The 21625-nt window shown below is 43.5% G+C and overlaps 1 protein-coding gene across 1 annotated transcript; it reads right to left on the bottom strand.

Annotated features, from left to right (window-relative positions):
• Nucleotides 1-1711: 1711 nt before the first annotated feature.
• Nucleotides 1712-21607, bottom strand: Psmd12 (proteasome 26S subunit, non-ATPase 12). Its single transcript, XM_050164215.1, has 11 exons — nt 21409-21607; nt 14464-14523; nt 14249-14377; nt 13615-13722; nt 11693-11797; nt 8772-8921; nt 8550-8684; nt 7733-7845; nt 5937-6111; nt 3998-4075; nt 1712-1987 (listed from the first exon to the last, which is right to left on the bottom strand). Exons 1-11 carry the CDS (start codon nt 21514-21516, stop codon nt 1778-1780), a joined length of 1371 nt encoding a protein of 456 aa, XP_050020172.1. The 5' UTR covers nt 21517-21607; the 3' UTR covers nt 1712-1777.
• Between the last annotated feature and the right edge of the window lie 18 nt (nt 21608-21625).

Here is a 21625-nt window from a genome sequence, read left to right as displayed (position 1 = left end):
AATTTCCCAAGAACTAATCAGATTACTTTGGTATGTGACACAATGACTCAGGACAGAAATACCACAGAGAACCCACAACTGTCCTTAACTGTGGGATCATGAAATAGGACAATTTGGTGACCATAAATGGGATATGATGAGAAATGCCATAACTAGAATATGTTTTTCTCATTTGGACTTTTTCAAAAAACCATGTCATAATTCCTTCATTTAAAAAAAAAAAAAACAACTTTCTAACACTGTTTCATTTTTCTATTTTCTCTGAAATAAAAAAAACTTCCAAAAATTGCTTATACTAATTCATTTCAGATGTTGACAGTAAAACTACTTTTGTCTCAATGCTATAAAAAAAAAAAAAAACCCTTAAACCATAATGTTTACTAGGAGGGTGGCCTTAAGCCTTTCAGTCATTCTAAAGTAATAAAAAGCAATTAGATTATCTAGAACCAGGCCATGGAACTGAAGATGCTACAGAGATAATGAATTTGGAACGTTAAGGACAGAACCAGACATGAAGCCTGGAAGCAACCGCACAAGAGTGACGTTTTGTGGGACCTGTCTGGTGGCACAGGCCTGTAATCCTTGGCCAGTTTCTGCAGGATTCCAAGTTCAAGGATTGCTGGGCTAGAGTGAGCTAAAGGCTAGCCCGAGCATCTTAGTGAGACTCTGCCCACATACAAAAAGGTGAAAACCTAAGGCCAGATTTATAGTTCATGGGTAAGCACTTACCATACGTGTAAGGCTCTGGGCTGGACTTCAGGTGCAACAAAAAGACGTAGGTGCCAAACTTAAGTTCATACGAAGGAAGTGCAGGGAAAGGGTGAAGAGCCCTACTCCAAAGCACCACCAGGATAACAGCCCGTGCCAATGCGGCTTCATCTCCTTGGTTAAAAACTGGTCAAGCTAGGCTGAAGAGTGCACACCTGAAGCCTAGCTCCTGGGAGGTGGAGGCAGCAGGAAAATTGGGAGTCTAAGGTCATCAACCATGACATATCAAATTTCAGGTCAGCCTAGACTACACCTCAAAACAAACCTGAAGGCAAACAAGTAGGAGGGGCACAGTATAATCAAAGTACAGTGATTGACATTTGATTATGGGATTGGAGATGAAGCTGAGCTGTGTAGTGCTTGCTTAGCATGTTAGCCCAGGCTTCAATTGCAGCCACCAGTAATCCTAGTATTTGGGGAGGAGAGGAAGGAGAGGCCTAAGTTCACAGTCTTCCTCCCCTACCACAGAGTGAAGTCTAAGGGACAGAACTCTTATTTGTATTCTGTGAGAGGACTCCAAATGCACTTTGGCCGTACTTCCTGCCACAGTACCAAAACACAAAGCACATCTCCATGTAGATGATCCTTCCATGTTCTATGTTGGTTTTTATTCTAGTAAGTCATCAACAGCTATGACACAACTATTTATAAACATTTGTTAAATCACCATCCCTCCAAGCAGAGGCAACTTCAGGAGCCAACACACACCCTATTTTTATTGCCATGTAGTTGTCAGGTGAATAAAAACAGATGGCAGGAACTTACTCTAGTGAACTGAGACACAAACCTTTCGTCTTCAGACACTGGAAATGTGGAACATCTTTCTACCAATTGCAAAGCAGAGTTAACATGAAACCAGGGAGAGGAAAAGGCAGAGGGGGCTCAAACACATTCACTATCTTAAAATTTTAGAAAAAGCAAAGAGTAAGAAAAAACCAGCATATACACCATGAAAACAGTCTTTCTTTTTAATGACTTCCAACTGTGTCTTTTCTAAAAGCATCCGGCCTCACTGTAGGTTGTGTATCATCTCCTCCTTGGCTATGAGGTGTGTCGTTTTGTTAACCAGAGACATCAGCGAGTTCAGTTTCTGAGACCAGTCATTTAATAAATTATTTGGATCCTTGGGTCTCTGGAAGTTGATGACTCCAGCCAACCTGTCTACTTTAGCAAAGATGGTCTTGTTAACGACTAGGTTCGAGAGGAATGCCTCTGATTCCTGTAAGAGACAAACAAACTGGATCAAAATGGATAATAGAGAGACATCTGAAAATTCTTCACCATAAATAAACAGGCCAAGGTCACTGACAATCCGTTACCAACTGCTGAGTGTAATGACGTACTTACAACACCTGATCATCTACCACATGAACCCTTAGAGGTGCTGACAGCTCCTAGCACTAGGGAGGTCTGATGTAGGTGGGTCTTTTCTCTATGTGTTACTTTCATTGGTTAATAAAAAGACTGCCTTGGCCTTTGATAGGACAGCAGCTTAGATAGGCAGAGTAGACAGAACAGAATGCTGGGAAGAAGGCAATGAGGCAAACGCGATAAACGTAGTTAGAATCTTCCCAGTAAGCCATCACCTCATGGTGCTACACACATTAATAGAAATAGGTTAATCAAGATGTGAGAGTTAGCCAGTAAGAGGCTAGAGCTAATGGGCCAGACAGTGTTTAAATGAATACAGTTTGTGTATTGTTATTTTGGGTCATAAGCTAGCCAGGGGGCTGGGAACCAGGCGGCAGGAACACAGCCTGCTGTTCCTTTTACAGAGGTCGAGGTAAGATCAGGAGTTGCAGGGCAGTCTCCAACAATAGAAATGTGGTATATTTCTCTACACACACACACACACACAGAGAGAGTCTCAAGAGCCAGGGCTGAGTCTAAATGTGACCCTGCAGATTTAATCCTGGTGGTAATAATAGGGAAAATGGCCGGGCGGTGGTGGCGCACACCTTTAATCCCAGCACTCGGGAGGCAGAGGCAGGTGGATCTCTGTGAGTTCGAGGCCAGCCTGGTCCACAAGAGCTAGTTCCAGGACAGGAACCAAAAGCTATGGAGAAACCCTGTCTCGGAAAAAAAAAAAAAAAAAGGGAAAATGGCTGGCACCAACAATGAAATAGCTCCTCCCCTTTACAGTCCTTCCCTCCATCATTTTTTTCTACAGCGCTGAGGAGTCACACATAAGGCCTCTTCCAGGCCAGGCACACATTCCACTGCTGAGCTGGATCCTGACCTACAGTTACCTCTTCAATTTTATGGCATAGTTGTTTTCAGAATGCTAGGTGAGAACATGTGCTTTGCCACTAGGCAACTACAAGGCCACAGACAAATGATGCTACTCTGGCGTCCTCTTCTAAAAGAACTGACCAGCCAGTCAAGAGGGAAGCCTTTCAATTCTGACATGTGCTGGCTCTTCTTTTTCAGATGAATTATTACAATAACCACTTTGCTATGACAGAAATGGCTTCTGAGGCTATTAGTCCTACATATTTTTTCCTTTTCGTTTTTGAAAGCAGGGCCCCATGTATGCCAGGCTGGTCTCAAACTATTTAGCAAAGGGAGGCAATCAATTCCAGATTCTTGTGTCCCCAAGTGCCGGGATTACAGGCATGCCACCTCCTGCATCTTTCTGTGCTGTCAGCATACACACAAATGTGACCACAGTTACTCCCCAATAAACCCTGGAGCCATTTCAGCAAATTCAGTCAAGTCTTCCTCAGACATTCTCCATGTAGTCTGTCTTTCTGGCCCTCCTAACATTCCCCCCCCCCCCTTTTTGAGACAGGGTTTCTGTGTAGCCCCAGCTGTCCTGGAACTACCTCTTTAGACCAGGCTGGCCTCGAACTCACAGAGATCCGCCTGCCTCTGCCTCCCGAGTGCTAGGATTATAGGCGTGCGCCACCACCGCCCGGCCCCAACATTCTTATTAGACTCCCAGACCTCTAGGTGAAGGTCTAGCTAGCAAAAAATAATATTAATGTAATTTTGGCTATATTTTGGTATTTGAGATAGCTGGGACACTTTAAATTACCTAAATTTAAAATGAAATGGAAAAGCCAGGGGCACTGGTGCATGTCTGCAGTCCAACACCTGGGAAAATGAGGTAGGAAGAAGGAGAGAGAATATAGAGAGTTGGAAGCCAGTCCGAGGTGAGAATCCATCTAATCAAGTAGATGGACAGTAGTGACCGACACACAACACAGACAACACATCCAGTACTCACATCCACAGAGAGGTCCAGAAGCTGTGCCATCCTTTTCATTGTTATCCGAGTGTAGTATTTGGCCATAATCCTGATGTTCTGTCAGAGGACACACACAACAGCCATCAGTAGGGTTGAAAATCCAGCTGCTTACATATCCAGGTAAGTTTACTGGCAACATGGGACTCAGAGCTTCTGCTTTTCCCATAGCTCCCCCGTTAGAAAGAAGCTGGTTCTAAATGTCCTAAGAAACACTGCACCAGAGGTAGATTGGCTTCTGTAGTTATTTGTGAACTTAGTATTTTACTGATTGGTCATTCACTTATTGAGACAGTGTTTCATTCATTCATTTATTTATTGAGATAGCACAGCCTTGGCAGTTCTGAAACTCCATGGAGACCAGGATGACCTGTATAATAGAATTCTGCCTCAAAACAAAACTTAAATACTTGTATTAATGACACTAATGGTTTAGATGCTATTTATAACCCTAGCACCTGGGAGGTGGAATCCAGATCTACTATATAGTGACTTGGAAGGCCAGTCTAGGCTACACCAGACCCTATCTCCAACAACAAACACAAAGAAATTACATTTTCTAGGGGCTGGAGAGATGGCCCAGCGGTTAAGAGCACTGGCTGCTCTTCCAGAGGTCCTGAGTTCAATTCCCAGCAACCACATGGTGGTTCACAGCCATCTATAGTGAGATCCAGTGCCCTCTTCTGGCCTGCAGGCACACATGGAAGGAATGTTGTATACATAATAAATAAATAAATATTTTAAAAAATTACATTTTTTACCTTCTATGGGAAATGGTGAAGTTAGACAGAGATTCTCTTATTATAAACACCAGTGTCCTTTACAAAACACCAAGACTCACAGGGGGGAGAAGTGAACTATGAAGCAGGCATCTCCGCTGTCCATCAAATCTAAAAGTAACACGAGCCTCTGGGAAGCCTGAGGTGCTCTATATTCTCAGCTCTACCTTTCCTTTACCCTTTGAACACAATCAATGGGCTGATTCATTGAGTCTCTTATAGCACACTCTGACCTCAACTTTACTGAGAATGGGCTGATCCTAGTACCTCTTCCTCTCCCATACTGGAATTACAGGTGTGGGCCACCATGCCTGCCTTTAAAATTTTGGATTTTAAAGCTGGGCAGTGATGGCACACTCCTTTAATCCCAGCACTCAGGAGGCAGGGGGATCTCTGAGCTTGAAGCCAGCCTGGTCTACAGAGCAAGTTCTAGGACAATCAGGGCTATTCAGAGAAACCCTGTCTCAAAAACAACAACAATAAACAAACAAAAATATTTTGGATTCCTGTGGGATTCTCCCAGAATGAAAACTGCTCTGTTTCTTCCTCTTTTTGAGAGAAGGTTTCACTGAGTATTCCTGACTAGTCTGATCTAGCTATATATCAAAGACTGAACTCAAATTCATGGCAGTCCTCCTGCCTCAGCTTCTTGAGTGTTGGAATTACAGGAGTGCAGGAGTGGGTTACTACACCTGACTAAGCGGAAAAACAGGCAAGCAGGATAAGATAAACTCTGGCTCGCTCTGAACATCTGAAACAGGTTGCTGTTGCTATCTCTACTACAGTCCTGAAGTAAAGAGCTAAGAACACAGGGTCTGATGTCCTCTTCTGGCCTCTATAGGAGTTGCATGTGAATCACATACAAAATAAAGATTAAAATAACAATAAAAGCTTATAGATGGGCCTGGTGGCTCAAACTTGAAATCCTAGTACACGGGAGATGGAGGCAGAAGGATCAGTGCAAATTCAAGGTCACCCTGGCCTGCGTAATGAATTCTTCCTCATCCTCAGGGCTGCCTGAGACCTTGTTTCCATACCCCCTTCAACAAAAAATAGAAGTGGTCTATGTTCAAATTCTTCCACTCTTAGTTCTAAGACAACCCAAAAGGTAAGCTGAGAGCCAGTCGATTCCTGATTCTTACATGTTCCACGACTCTGTTCTTCAAGTCTTTCCACCTTTTTTCACCTTCTTCTGTAGAGCTGAAAACGTCAGTTGCCGGGGTCTCAGGGGAACCCTTCCGTAGCTCCACCCCATAGTCCTCGACCAGCGTGGACCAGCGCATCAACTCCATTGTGGTAAAAAGCTTCAGTAGATCCCTGCAAAGTGCAGCACCGCAGTCTTTCAGATCTGCCTAACAGGCTCAGTGGTATTAATCCCGAGTCGCAATTCTAAGCAAGTGCTCTCCAACCAGAAACTTTTTTATCACATTTATTACTTGTGTGTGCGGGTGCACACATTCCATGGTGCACGAGTATGTCAGAAGACAATCTGTGGGAGTTGGTTCTCCTTCCACCATGTGCTTCTGGGAGTGAGCCAAGGCTGCCAGGCTCAGAAGCACCTTTACTAAGTCATCTTGCAGGCCCCAAACCCAAAACTTTCTTAGTGTTGCCATGATGTCACAAGTGAAAAATTTGTGGCCCCACAGATTTGAATGTAGCCTGAAAAGTCTAAAATGTTAAACTTGTGACCAAGTATAAGAAAGTGAGTCATCCAGGTGGTGGCAGCACACACCTTTAATACCAGCACTCGGGAGGTAGAGATCTCTGAGTTCAAGGCCAGTTTGAGTCGAGTTCCAGGACAGCCAAAACTATACAAAGAAACTCTGTCTTAACAATAAAAAAGCAGACACCCCCCTCCAAATATGAGTTCTCACAGGAAACATCGTGATTCAGAACTAGGAACAATGATGAGACAGTCACAATTCTATCTTCTGATGGTTAAACTAAAAAATTAAAATCTAATTATCTTCTGGCAACCTGTGTAAGGTACAGATGAAACATTCATGAACTTCATTCAGGCTTAGGCCCCAATCTAAAATAGCATGTGTACATGCAAAGATTTCGAAATCTGAAAAACATTTCATGTCAAGCATTTCATGTAAGAGTCTCTCAGCTTGATCAATGACAGATTAAAACTAGCTAAACAAAAAAAATCCAAGTTTTTAAAAATTTATTTTATGTACATTGGTGTGAAGTCGTCAGATTCCCTGGAACTGGAGTTACAGACAGTTGTGAGCTGCCATGTGGGTGCTGGAAATTGAACCCAGGTCCCCTGGAAGTGCTCTTAACCACTAAGCCATCTCTCCAGCTCCCAAAAATTCAATTCTTGCTACTTTTAGTAAAACATTTGTCAATTATTATGCTATCCCCTGTAGCCTGAAGAGCGCCCTTCTATCAAGTATGTTCTCCTTACTGAACTGTCAGTCTCTGAGACAGCTGTAAGCACATTGGTCAAACAAAGAAGGAAAATAGCTCTTTAAACAAAAGCCCATCTGCCAGATATGATGGCAGACACCTTTAGTCCCAGCACTCAGGAGGTAGAGGCAGGCAGAGCTCTCTGAGTTTGAGGCCGGCCTGGTCTACAGAATGAGTTTAAGAACAGGTACAAAAAAACAAAACAAAAAAAACAGCCTATTACTTGAAAAGAAACATGTCTGTTTACATATGATATGCTCCAAATGGACACACTCTTGAGAATCATGATGTCCAGGCCATTACTGTTAAACCCTTTAAAGATGAATACTGACTAAAAGCCGCTAAGCCAGGTTTGGTGAAGGAACTGAGTGTCAAGCAGGCCAGACTCTCACTACATTAGTGTCTGCAGCAGCACTAACTCCGCAGGATCACAATGATTGTTTTCTCTACTCCAATCTAGCAGCAGCCACGTGCACAGATGGAAGCATCTTGAGTGGATTTTTACAGTGACACCCGCACTTACTTGTATTTGGGGATTTCTTCCAGCTTCTTGTCACTACTTATCCGGTGAACCAAATCTGACTGCTCATTGTCAAAAGGAGCCAGGATGACATACAGAACAACGCTTTTCAGAGCCTAAGAAAGTGGTAAGCAACAATTCATGTATAACTGGAAACATAATGGGAGTGAGCACAAAGTGAAGACTAAAAGAGTTCTATGTTCTAATTTTTACTTTAAACTCAAATAGTCTTAGAAGGGGACAGGCATGGTAGGGCATGCTTTTTAATCCTAGTACTCAGGAAGCAGGGGCAGGTGGACGAGTTTGGTCTACATAGGAAGTTTCAGATCCTGCCTTTAAAAAAAATAAAATAAGAAGAAATTAAAAGTCCTACAAGGAAGCTGGGTAGTGTGGCGCATGCCTTTAATCCCAGCACTTGAGAGGCAGGGACAAGTGGATCTTTGTGAGTGTGAGACCAGCCTGGGCTATAGAGCAAGTTCCAGGACAGACTCCAAAGCTACCGAGGAACACCCCCCCCCCCAAAAAAAATTAAAAAAATAAATAAAATAAAGAAAACCAAGACCTTTCCCAAAGTCACTGTTATCCTTAACCCACCGGACACGTGAAGCAGACGTTTTATCATCCCATTCAGTCTGACACAACAAACAGAAAGCAGCGCCAGAGGGCACATTATTACGGCAGTCACAGTGACGGCAGAAATGTAAGTTATCCTTCTCTTTTCTTTCTCCCGCTAGGAATCAAACCGAGGACCTTGTGCCCACCAGGCAAGGGTTCAGACTGAGCTGCACTCCAGCATCAGCGTCCACGCACGCCTCCTTACCTGCTGCCACTTCTCGCTCTCTGCCTGAATGCAGGGCGTGTCATAGATGGCTCTGTAGTGTTTACAAATCGACAGATAGGACCCCTCGTGCTGGTCCAGCTGAATCATTAAGTTATAGTACTTCAACTTTAATTTCTGAAAGAAGTTGACAAAATAGGTTAGGCTTTGGGCTTCTAGCACAACACTTCGAATGCAAATACACCGTGCAGAGACAATGCTCACCTCTGTATTTTCTTCCTGGAAAAACTTGGTGTTAATTTTTTTGCTAATGATCTGTGTGCGAATGTAATCCTTCACAGCTAGGCAGAGTCTCATCTGCTCCAGAATAAACTCCACTCGCTCCTTCTTCTCCATGGACCCATAGGTTTCCACCTAGCAAAGCAATTCCTCAGGTAAGTTTCAGTTACTTAGTGGATATTAAAATATTTAGACAGGTCAAATATTAACTCTTCATATTTGTACAGTGTTGGCGATTATACAAAAAGCAAGTTAGGGAACTGGAGACATAGCTCAGCAATAAAAAGTGCTTGATATTCTTCCACAGGACCCGAGTTCCGAATCCAGCAGCCACGTCAGATGCCTTGCAACCACTTCTAACTCCAGGTCCAGGGAATTTGATGTCCTCTTTTAGATTCCAGGAGTACTGTGCGCACACACAAAATGGTATTTTCAAGACAAAGTCTCACGATGTAGCTCTGGCTGTCCTACAACCCATTATGTAGACCAGGCTAGCCTCAAACTCAAGAGATCAACCTGTCTTTGCCTCCCAAATACAGGGATTAAAGATGTGTACCACTATATCAGGCAAAATAAATCTTTAAGACAAGAGAAGTCTTGGGAGTTTGCCCCTGCTGGTGTAAGAGCCCACAAATGTTAATATACATAAGGGCTTGCATAACCACGACCGCAATGAAGACTCAAACCCACTCATGTTATCCCTTTATAGTCACAAGGTTTCTTTACTCTTAAGGCCTGGCAAACAAATGGTCTGCTTTCATCACAGGTCTGTCATGGAAAGAATGCCAAAAACAGCTAGCAGAGGTGGTGCATGACTTTAAAAAATTATTCATATACTTTTATTTTATGTGCATTGCTGTTTTGTCTGCATGTACGTCTGTGTGAGGGTGTCAAATCTCCTGTAGTTGGAGTTACAGACCTCTGTGAGCTGCCATGTGGGTGTTGGGCATTAAATCTGGGTCCTTTGGGAGATCTGCCAATGCTCTTAATCACTGAACCACCTCTCCAGGCCCGGTGGTACATGTCTTTAATCCCAGCACTTGAGAGGCAGATGTTGTAGGGTATTTGATAGCACTGGGAACTCAAGACAGTGTTAATAAAACCTTGGATCAGGGGGTGGAGCCCAGAGACTAACTGACAAGAATTAGCCACAGAGAGTAAGAAGGAGTCAAGGAGATGGATAAAGACACACAAGAAGTAGTAGGGAGGGACTTGGGAGATTTTCCAGTTTTTTTGGTCTGGAACAGGTAGAGAAACTTGATTGCTGGGCCTCTGGTTAAAAAAAAAAAAAAAAGAGGGGGGGAATGTTAGCTGTTTGCTCCTCTACTGCCTTTTTTTGATCTACCAGGTTTTCACCCCAATATCCAACTCCTGAGTCTTTACTGGTATCAGAACAATTTAGATAAAACAACAGGCAGAGGCAGGCAGTTTTTTTTTTTTTTTTTTTTTGTGATTCCAAAAACAGAGTTCCAGGCCAGCCTGGGTCCTAGTTCTAGAAGACAAGGCTACACAAAGAAATCCTGTCTCAGAAAACAAAGCAAACAAAATAGAATGACAAATATGAGAGAGCCAGGTAATCCCAGCACCCGGGAGGTAGACAGGTGGAGCTAGTTTTGTTTGTTTGTTTGATTTTTGGAGACAGGGTTTCTCTGTAGCTTTGGAGCCTGTCCTGGAACTAGCTCCTGTAGACCAGGCTGGCCTCGAGCTCACAGAGATCCTCCTGCCTCTGCCTCCCAAGTGCTGGGATTAAAGGTGTGTGCCACCACCGCCCAGCAATAGGTGGATCTTGGTAGACCTGGACAAGCCTAGTCTACAGTGACAGTCCCAGGGCTTCACAGAGACACTGTTTTGAAAAATCAGTAATAATAAAAATTGTGTGAGAAAGTTCCTGGGATGGAGTATATAAAGCAGTGGTTTTCAACCTTTTAAAGATGTGACCCTTTAACACAGTTTCTCAAGTTGTGGTGACCCCAACCATAAATTTATTTTTTGTTGCTACTTCACAACTGTCATTTTTGCTGCTGTTATGAATCATACTGTAAATTTCTGATATGCAGGGTATCTGACACACAAACCTGTGAAAGGACTGCTTGAGCCCCCAAAGGGGTCACGACCCCCAGGTGGAGAACCACTGATATAAAGGCTCTAGAATTTGCAGGAAAAAAAAGATCAGAGAATGAAGACAATGCAGGGCACTAGCCCTTTCAGTAAAGTCATGTTTCCCTTTCATTAGCCCACTGGAAAATGAACTCAACTAGAATGTCAGAATAACCTGTTTAACTTAATGGGCAGCCTCTGACAGACCCCAATGAGTCTGAATTCACAAAAGCGACTTAGAATTTTTGAGCACATTCATGTACCATTTTCTGGTGTGAGACTCCATGGCTTTTCTCAGAATGCGTAGCTCTCTAAAGAGGGTAGTGTATATATCCACTCTATCAGTTTGTGCCTTTAGAGAGCCCTGGAGAACACAGCATCAAATCAGGGTTCAGTATGCCAGGGAAACACTTATCACCGAGCAATTAAGACTTCCAGATCTGCCAATTTTCCTTTGTCAAACCATTCTGGTCTAGAAATTTACCTGTAATCAATCATTCACTAAGTATAAAACCAAAAATTTTAATAGCAGATTCCTAAGGCATCTAAGTAAGCAGTGCATTTACTTAAATTCTAAACAGAACTCAGATAAATCTACAAAAACTAAGGTCAATTAGATGCTAACTTTTCTTCGAACTGTGTTTAGCAGGTTAGCTTGTAAAATTTAGTTTCAGGAATACACTGTGCTGTGTGCATGCTTACTCTTGGTGACTCAGCAAAAAGAAGCAATGATGCATTAAAATCAGCCACTTCCACAAGAAAATACTGCCAACTCAGCATAAAGTTTACACGCTCCCAAAAGCCCTTACCTGTAACTCTTGAAGGATGGAAGCAGCCTCTTTCACATCACCATTTTGTTCCTTTATAGTTGCCAAGGTTTTAGTCAGTCGCGCACGCTCGATTTCAACATAAATCTACAAATGGAAAATGATAGTCTCAAACTCTTCCAGAAACATGTTGACATTTAAAAGGCAGCACTGCACCATCAGGACTACTAGCTGCATCCTGCTGCACACTTCACTATTCACACACACTTTGAGAATCTCTCATCACACACAGACAGAGCAGGATGCAGAAAATACCTTTATAAAGCATTATTCAAGGTTGGAGAGATGGCTCATGGGCTCAGGATCTAATGCTATACTGAAGGCCTGCAGTTTAGAGTAGAGCACCTACATCAGGTGGCTCACAAAAGCCTATAACCTCAGCTCCAAGGGATCCAATACTCATTTCTGACTCCTGTGGGCATTTTTGTATATACCCCAACATATAAATAAAGTAAAATAACTTTAAAAAAAAATCTGTATTTTTCAATTTTTGATGTGTAAAGTTCTTCTGTATGTGTTGCTTTCATTGGTTAGTAAATAAAACTGTTTCAGCCAGTGGCTTAGCAGAGTAGAGTAGGGTGGGAATTCCAAGCAGAGATGGAGGAGAAAGAAGGCGGAGTTAGGGAGAAGCCATGTAGCCCACAGGAGACAGATGCACTGGAGCCTTGCTGGTAAGCCACAGCCCTGTGGCAATACACAGATTAATAGAAACAGGTTAGTTTAGGATATAAGAGCTAGCTAGCAATACACTTAAGCTATTGGCCAAACAGTATATGGTCTCAGAGTGATTATTTTAGATCTGGGCAGCTGGGAACAAACGAGCCGCCTCCACCAACAAATTTTGCTTTGGGAAACTAAATATAAAATTATTGTGTTTAACAAGTAATAAGATCACAAGCTGTATTAATGACACAAAAACCAGAAACTGGCTTTAAAAGATTTGCAAGAGCTGGACAGTGGTGGCACACACCTTTAATCTCAGCACTTGGGAAGTAGAGGCGGGTGATTGCTGTGAGTTCTATGTCAGTCTATTACAGAAGAAGTTCCAGTATAACCAGGGCTGCGTAGGGAAATCTTGTCTTGTACAGTCAACATCAGAATTCTACCAAGGCTCTAAAATAGATTCATCCTTTGTTTTGGATGTTGTGGACTGAACTAAAGTTCTCATCTACACAAACTGTGTGCACCCCTCCCCCCCCCAAAACAAACCAACCAATTCTAGCTGGACACGGCAGCGTACCCTTTTAATCTCCGCACAGTGGGAAGCAGAGGCAGGTGGATCTCTTCTCTGAGTTCAAGACAATTCAAGGCTGCATAGTGAGATTCTGTCTCAAACAAAACAAATAAAACCTACCAATCCCTAGAAATTATGTGAAACAATAGCACTACACAAATGTATTTCATTTATGGAAAGTTACTAAAAGTGGGCATACAAAGTTAACAGTGGTTGAAGTGAAAGCATTTTGTTTATTCCTTAAAAAAATATAAAACAGCCAGGCGATGGTGCGCAGGCCTTTAATCCCAGCACTCGGGAGGCAGAGGCAGGCGGATGGATCTCTGTGAGTTAGAGACCAGCCTGGTCTACAGAGCTAGTTCCAGGACAGGCTCCAAAGCCACAGAGAAACCCTGTCTCGAAAAACCACAAAAAAAAAAAAAGAAAAAAAAACCACCATAGTGGCACACACCTACTCTAGAACTTGGTAGGCAGAGATAGGAAGAGATCTAGGAGTTTGAGGCTAGCCTTGTCTACACAGAGAGTCTGAGATTAGCCAGGACTACAGAGAAGATCTGGTCATAAAAAAAAGGAAAACCAGCAAAATCACCATACAAATATACTTACATGCAATTTAGAAGCACATCACCCTCACTAACAGCAGGAAGAAGTCACCCAGCACAAAACTTACCTTTCCTTCCGTAACCATCCGTAGAGTATCAATCAGTCGCAGCTTGACAGGGAGGTCTGTGATCTCCTCTACGTAAGTACAGCACTGCTGAACCATTTTTGCAACAGCCTAATAAAATACAATAAACCACTCATAATTGAAATTTATTCTTCAAACAGATTTTTTTTTTTTTTGGTTTTGAGAAAGGGTCTCCCTATGGAGTTCTGGCTGGTCTGACACTCTCTTTGTAGACCAGGCTAGCCTCAAACTACTAGAGATCCATCTGCCTCTACATCTCTCCTAGTACTGAAACACCATGTCCATCTTGAGGAGAAAAGTTCCATAGCTAGATCCCAGTAGAATTTCAAACCACCATCTAGAATATATTAGAAAATTGTAGGTTAAATGAAATTTCAATGAATTCAGAGATTAATTTCCTCAAAATCTTTAAATGCAAACATATTATTTGGAAACTTTTATATTTACTATTTATGTGTGTGAGCTTCTGGGCTATGGCCCATATGTGGAGGCTGGGAGAGAGCTTGCAGGAGTCAGGCCCTCCTTCCACCACGTGGGTCTTGGGGTCAGGCAGCAGGAGCCTTTACCCACTGAGCCATTTCTTTAGCCCCAGTCTTTAAAGCATTCAGGAACTCACTTGTTTTAACTGACTCCGCCGTTTTGACAAAAGCATAATATTTTCATTAAGTAAGTCCCATTCTTTAGCCTCATAACACATTTTCACTACAGCAACCAAGATGCGGGATGTGGACACCATATCAGAGGCCTGCAAGAAAAAATAGATATCCTAAGTAAATGGGGCAGTATCAAAAGAATCACTGGTAACTGTGTTCTGCTTTACTATCTACTCACAGTTCGGGTCTGCTTTTCCAGAGAGAGAAGGGTTTCAATGACTTCTTGAAGCCGTCCTTCCTGAAACAAGAGAAAGCAATGAACCATGAAAACATCGCCAATACAAACCCAGCTCCTGACCAGAGCTTTTGAGAAAGTTAAATCAATGTGTTCTGAAGGGGGAATGTCATCCATTACTGCTTGTTTTATTTTTCTCCATTTGAGAAAGGCTTGCTTCTTCAGGGGAGTTAGAGATCCCCAGTCAGGGCCCACAAGCTGCTTCCCTTCTTCCCTCTAAGAGTGCAAGTTTATCTAGGTAAGTGTTCTACCACTGAGCTACATTCCCAGCACAGTACACAAGTTTTTCTTTTGTTTCCCCTTTTATCCCTCTCTCTCGTTTCCCATTTATTCATTTATGGTTTTCTAAGGCAAGGTTTCTCTGCGTAGCCTCAGCTGACTTGGAACTTGCTCTATACCAGGTTGATCTTGAACTCACAGAAACTGCCTGCCTCTGCCTCCTGACTGCTGGGATTAAATAGGTATGTGTCGCCATCATCTGGATATTTAATTTTAGTGGCAGGGTCTCATGTAGTCTGGGCTGGGACTCAAACTCATTATGCAGCCAAGGAAGACCTTGAATTTCTACTCCCTTGCTTCCACACATAAACACATGTGGTTTATATGATACTAGGAGCAGAACCAAGACCCCCAGAATGTGAGGCAAGCATTCTACCAACTGAGCTCCCACCCCAGACTCACAAACTTCTTTAAGATGTAAAGAAGCCCAAGAAAACCTGAACCTGTAACTACAATGCTGTCTCATCTGAGAAAAACACCGAGTCTTTGTTTTGCATTTTAATTTGTCAACTCACGGTGGTGCTACCTGTTTATCTTGTTCTGTACAGAACTCTTAGCTGGTAGGACACTGAACAGTGTAAATAGAAGAATAAATGTTTTGAAGACAACACTCACAAACTAGCCTAAAAGTCATGCTCTTAAGACTCAACCAGACTAAACAGACCTTGCTGAGAGATGGGAGGAGGGACAGTGAGCTAGAAAGGCAAGTGGCAGAATAGAAAGGAAGGCTCAGGGTAGAGAAGATTGCAAGTATGAGGCTAGTCTGGGCAATTTAGCAAGACCTTGTCTCAAGAAGGGCCATGGGTGTGGTTCAGTGACAGAATATTTCTCTGTCCCGTAGTACCTCACCCACTGTTTATCTAGTGACAGTCCTAGACAATTCATAAATGTTGTTCCCTCCCCAACACCCACTTAACAGCTTTTATGACCTACGAATTTAAGTCATAAATGTTTGGATCTTGTCATATTTTTCAAGATAACCTATAAAACACATACACAGAGAACATACATATAAAACACACACACTTTGCTGGGAGTCTAGGGGATGGGCTAGGAATTGACGATATTCAATTCAATAGTATACATTGAGCAAATATTTTATTTTACTACTGAACTACAATCCCAGTTAACCACACAGCACAGATTATGGACTGTACAGACTTAATAAAAATCTGGAACATGTAGCTGGGCAGTGGTGGAGCACGCCTTTAATCCCAGCACTTGGGTGGCAGAGGCAGCAGATCTCTCTGAGTTCGAGGCCAACCTGGTCTACAGAATGAGTTCCAGAACAGCAAGAATATTACACTGAGAACTCTGTCTCGAAAAACCAAAACTGGAACATGATTATAACATGTTCTAACAACGTTTTAAGCAAAAGGGAAATCCAGTTCAGAAAGCCCCCTGGGCCCATGTTCTCCAGGGGGGGGATAACAATGGATAAAGCTAGAAGGCTAGTGAGTCACAAAAGACAAGAATCAGTGCTAGGAAGTCAGCTGCAAATTTGACTGTCACTGAGATGGAGGTTTAGGGACTTGACTAGCCACAGAGGTATCAGCAGAACCAGCGCCTAGGCTTTGCCCAGCCTGGTCCCCCACCCCCTCCAAGCACACCCCCTCCAAGCACACGTGCTCTGACGGCTGTGCTTTGTTCAAAGTACCCTCTATGGGAAAACAGCAGTCTAAGAAAATAAAGTGGGAAAAAGGTTAAAATGCCAAACATCCTTTCTTCATTAAGACAGCCATCACTGTAATCAGGTAGCGTGGAGAGGAACACACGGCACTCTAACTCAGAAGCAGGACCCTACATGGGAGGGAGTCACACTGTCACAGACCATGTACTCCATGATCAACATCAAAGACCATCTTCTTAGAAAGGAGTTCTTGGCAACTGTTGCCTGAAATCACCTGTCACTCAATACCTCATTTAATACTGACCCTTCTAGCACTGCTCGGCAATAACCCTGAACTATATTCTAATGGTTACTGTCTTTGTAACCTCACTGCAATCTTAAATCTGGAATTGCTATTTACCATGGTAGTTCACAGCGAAGCTTCATCAGCCAAACACGTATTATGACTTTTAGAGATACCATTGCTGCTTTTTGAGACAGTCTAACTGTGCAGACCAAGCTACCCTCAAACCTGCATTGATCCTCCTGTTCTGGTTTCCAACATGCCAAGCTTACAGGTAAGAGCCGTCATGCTTAGTGTCTTGTTCTATACTGTGAGAAAGCAAGACCAGGAAAACACTTATGAGAGAAAGCATTTAATTGCGGCTTGCTTACAGGTTCAGAGGCTTATTTGTTCATTATCATCATGGTAGGAGCATGCTGACATGCAAGCAGGTGCTGGAGCAGCAGCTGAGAGCTACATCCTGGTCTACAGAAAGTGAAACTTGGAATTGGCTTTCTGAAACCTCAAAGCTTTTACCAGCAAGGCCACACCTCCTAGTCCTTCCATTTCTTTCAAATAGTTCTACTCCTTGGTGACTAAACATTCCAATAGGAGTCTCTGGGGCCATTCTTATTCAAACTGCCACATTCAGCTTGAAGATAACTTTTCATTCCTTAAATAATAGTGATTAGTGTACATTTCCTACCTACCAAGGGGTCTCTGAGTTCCCCTAGACCTGGACCCTTGTTTAATTGTCGCTTCCCTCATATCTCTTGTACATGACATATGCTAAAACTATTCATAAGGTCTTAATGGCTTACAATTCTTGACTGTCACAATAAGCACAGCTCCTGAAATGCCCCCTCTTCCAGGCAGCCTCTCAACTCAAAGGAAGATGGTAAAGCCATCCCACACCAGGTGTCAGAACATGTGACTTGTGTGACTCATTTTCCTCACTTTCCTTGTACATGAGGTAATGTCTACCGGTTTGTTTAATATCACTAAGCGCTGGGCATCTGTAGGTTCTGTAAGTTTGCCTCCATTAACCTGAGAGATCCAGTCTGTTAATGGTTTGCTAAACAACCTAAACAAGGAACTAATACAAAGTTCTCACAAATTGTTGACTTTCAAAGCCTTTCAGGATCTGTTCTTTAAAGGGCTCTTCTGCTTAAACTGTTAACAACCATTAAGCTGTTCTACACCTCATGTACTTCTTTTTTTTTTTTTTAAAGATTTATTTATTATGTATACAACATTCTGCCTCGATGTACGCCCGCACGCCAGAGGAGGGCGCCAGATCTCAGTACAGATGGTTGTGAGCCACCATGTGGTTGCTGGGAATTGAACTCAGGACCTCTGGAAGAGCAGCCAGTGCTCTTAACCTCTGAGCCATTTCTCCAGCCCCCCTCATGTACTTCTTATTGCTAATATTCACTTAGGAAGAAGCTGCAAGTGACTAAAAAAAAAAGGAAAGAAAAAGTCTGGAGTGGTAGGAGAAACAAAGACTATAGAATACAATGTAAGACTGTAAACAGCCTCTAAATAACCCACAGTCCAGAAAGTTCTCTGCACTATCAACTGCTGAACCGCTAGTGAGGTCTTCAGACTGAGTTAACACAAGGGGAAGGGGTCGACCAAAGCCAGGAGGCTCTCTACCATTTACCTCTTTTTTAATTCTGCTCTGGCCCTCAGGTGCCATTCCAGAAGCGTCAGAAGGGAATGGATTAGTGTAGGCCATGGAGCCAGACTGCTGGTTCTACATTTTAGTCATAGCACCGTATCATCCTGGGAAAAACAAAGCACTCCACAACTCAGATCCTCACCTTCTCTTAGGGTCGTGCATGATTAAGTTCACTAGCTATAAAAGACAAGCCACACAGTATGAGCATCCTGATCATCACAGCCGACATCTTTCTAGTCCGACAAAGCAGTATCACAGGCACAGCTGCCCGTCTGCTGGGTGTCTTAGGATGTAGATGCAAAATTGTTTTAGGTCATGCCTGCAGGAGATCCAAAATAGAATGACTAGGACTGGCAATTTTACCACTCAGGCTTAGACTTCAGTCTGCCCTCTTGTTTTTCAAGACAGGGTTTCTCTGTGTAACAGCTCTGGCTGTCCTATAACTCACTCTGTAGACCAGGTTGACCTCTAACTCATAGAGATCCGCCTGTATCTGCCTCACAAGTGCTGGAATTAAAGGTGCATGTGCCACCACCTAGCCAGTCTCTCTCTCTCTTAACGTGTAATGGTGTGAAGGTGTCAGATCACCCCAGAACTGGATTTACAGACACTTATGAGCTGCCATGTGGGCACTGGGAATTGAACCCGGGTCCTTTGGAAGAGCAGTCAGTGCTCTTAACTGCCAAGCCATCTCTCCAGCCCCCCGTCTGTCTTTTTAAGGCTTCTGCCAAATGTGGTTTTCATATCAGACATATTTATATTATTCTTCCTAATAAGATTTAAATTCTTAAAACTGAAACAATGTCTGCAGGAAATTAAGCACAGAACTAATGACCCCTTATCAGGAAATGAGATACAGCAAAAACTGGTAACTATTCTTGTTGCCAGACAACCTGAGCTTGATGAACCTTGATAAACCACAGTCTAAAGTCTTGCCACAAATGAAAAGAACAACACTTTCTTCAAAGTTATTGAGCTAAAAATAAAACAACATATGCTAAAATGTTCCATACACTCCAGAGTAGAACCGTAACATTAAAGGCTCAGTGGCAAGAGTACTTGCCTAACACGCAGGTCCCAGGGTTTAATCCACAGCCCTGGAAAGGGGCAGAGAGGAAACAAGGAAAAAACAAAACAAAACAAAAAACAGGCTAAAAACCTTAAAAGAGAGTGGTGGCACATGCCTTTAATCCTAGCACTTGGGAGGCAAAGGCAGGCGACTCTCTGTGAGTTCTAGGCCACCCTGGTCTACAAAGTGAATTTCAGGACAGACAGGGCTGCTCAAAGAAAGCCTGTCTTAAAAAGCAAAACAACAAAAACATTAAAAACTGATACAGCTCAGCGACAGAGTGCTCGCCCAGCATGCCCTGGGTTCAGCCTCTAGCCCCTCCCCAAACCAACACAACTCACACGCATACCTTGTTTTGTTTGGCAAACACACATAGTCTTTTAAAGTTAAACACTACACAAACCCCCCGAATCCCAATGGTTTACATTTTAGTTACTTTAAGAGGCCCAGAGAGTCTTTGTTTGACCACATCCAGAACTCATCAGGAAGGCATCTGGCTGGCACTTGAGTTTGCAGCTGTACCATACAGAATAGGAATGGCCTTTTTTTCAGGCAACACTCTCTACATTCTTCTTCCTGCCTGAGCCTTCCCAGTGCTGGGATTCCATGTGTGAGCAACCCCCGCTGGAGTCATCCTTTCTAAAGTGAATGATGCCTCTCCCGCCTGGAACACCACTGTTCTACTGCCTTCAAGGTGGACATTCAGGAGATGATTTTGGCCAGCAGGTGTGTTTTAATTCTTCAGCTCATCGGTTCAAGTAGCATTTTAAGACAGATATTAGCGTTCAGTTCCTCAGCATTAAAAGATTTCACATAAAAATCCCTATTCCTGGGGCTGGAAAGATGGTTCAGCAGTTCTCTTCAGGAAGACCTGGGTTTGAGTCTCAGTACGCATATGGGGTTTCACAACAGGTGTACAAACACACACACAGGCAAAACACTCATACACACAAAATAAAAAAAAGTAAAATTCCCATCGAAAACAGCATTGCCAACCGGCTTTGTGAAGATACTGCATTCTGTACCTATGTATTAAGCTCTTCAGGGCCAAATAAACAACCTTTATACGGAGTAAATTCCTGGTGACTTTAACACTGAACTGTAGTAGGAATTTAAGGAGCTCTAATCCTTAGTAATAACCAACAACTTATCTAATGAGCAAATCTAGTTTTGAATCCCTGATTCTGGCTACTACTAACTATAACCTCGGGCAAAATCATTTCAGTCCTGGCTTCCTTATGTACAAAATGAGATCTAAAATGTTTGCCTGACACATAGCATAGTGTGTGGAAATGTTTGGGTCAAGGTATGTTCTCATTCCACGAGAGGTTGGACGGTGTATCTCAATGGCAGAGCATTTACCTAGCGTGCATGACTCCGAGTTCGATCCCTAGCACAAAACACCTTCACTTTCTGCCCTGTCAGGCTCTTTTAATACCCGCTTGTCTTTCTTATACTGTCCTGAAACGACTCTTCGCTTTCATTATCTTACTGAAACCCAATGTGCTCCAGTGACTCTCGCTTGGATGGCTTGGGGTCCTGGGTCCATTACATTTGTACTACGACTTCCCTGGTTCTCCTGGCCAAAGACCAGGTGTACTGCCATGATTTAAGGACGTAAATTGATTGGGCCACAATAACATTACAACCAAACTCTCTGATACAGCCTAAACCTGAGAACCGACTAAATCAAAGGTTACTTGGCGTCCCAAGAAACGGCAGGCACTAAAACTGGGCGTCAAGTTCTATGGGAAAGAGGCGACCAGCTCTCTCGGGCTTGGGTACATTCGGGTTGCGGAGACTCCCGAGCGGACAGACCCGGAGTCTCCCACTCAAGCAGGTCCAGCCCGAGCTAGGAAGACACCAGAGATGTGCGCTCCAGCCCGCGGGCCCCCTGAGGCCTAAGCAGGCTCCACGCCGTGACTCAGCCCCTGGCGCCCGCCAACAGCCGGCCGGCCTCCCCTCACCTTGGCCAGCTTCTCGCACTCGGGCAGGCGCTGATCCACCGTGGCGCTGTAGTCCACTTCCATCTTCACGATGCGCCCATCGGCCCGCTCCGAGCCGCCGTCCGCCATGGTCTCTGCCTAAACGTTCCCTGCCGTACCCCAGCTTCGGCCACCACTCGTCACTCACACCGGAAGCCGCCCGCACTTGCACTCAGGCGGTGCGTCGGAAGCCCGCGGG

This window comes from Alexandromys fortis, unplaced genomic scaffold (genome assembly GCF_014885135.2).
Source record: "Alexandromys fortis isolate MF-2015 unplaced genomic scaffold, M_Fortis_MF-2015_v1.1 scaffold_156, whole genome shotgun sequence".
In the NCBI taxonomy this organism is placed as follows: Eukaryota; Metazoa; Chordata; class Mammalia; order Rodentia; family Cricetidae; genus Alexandromys; species Alexandromys fortis.
Note: the sequence above shows the minus strand (reverse complement) of the source record. Positions and strands in the feature narration are given on the sequence as shown.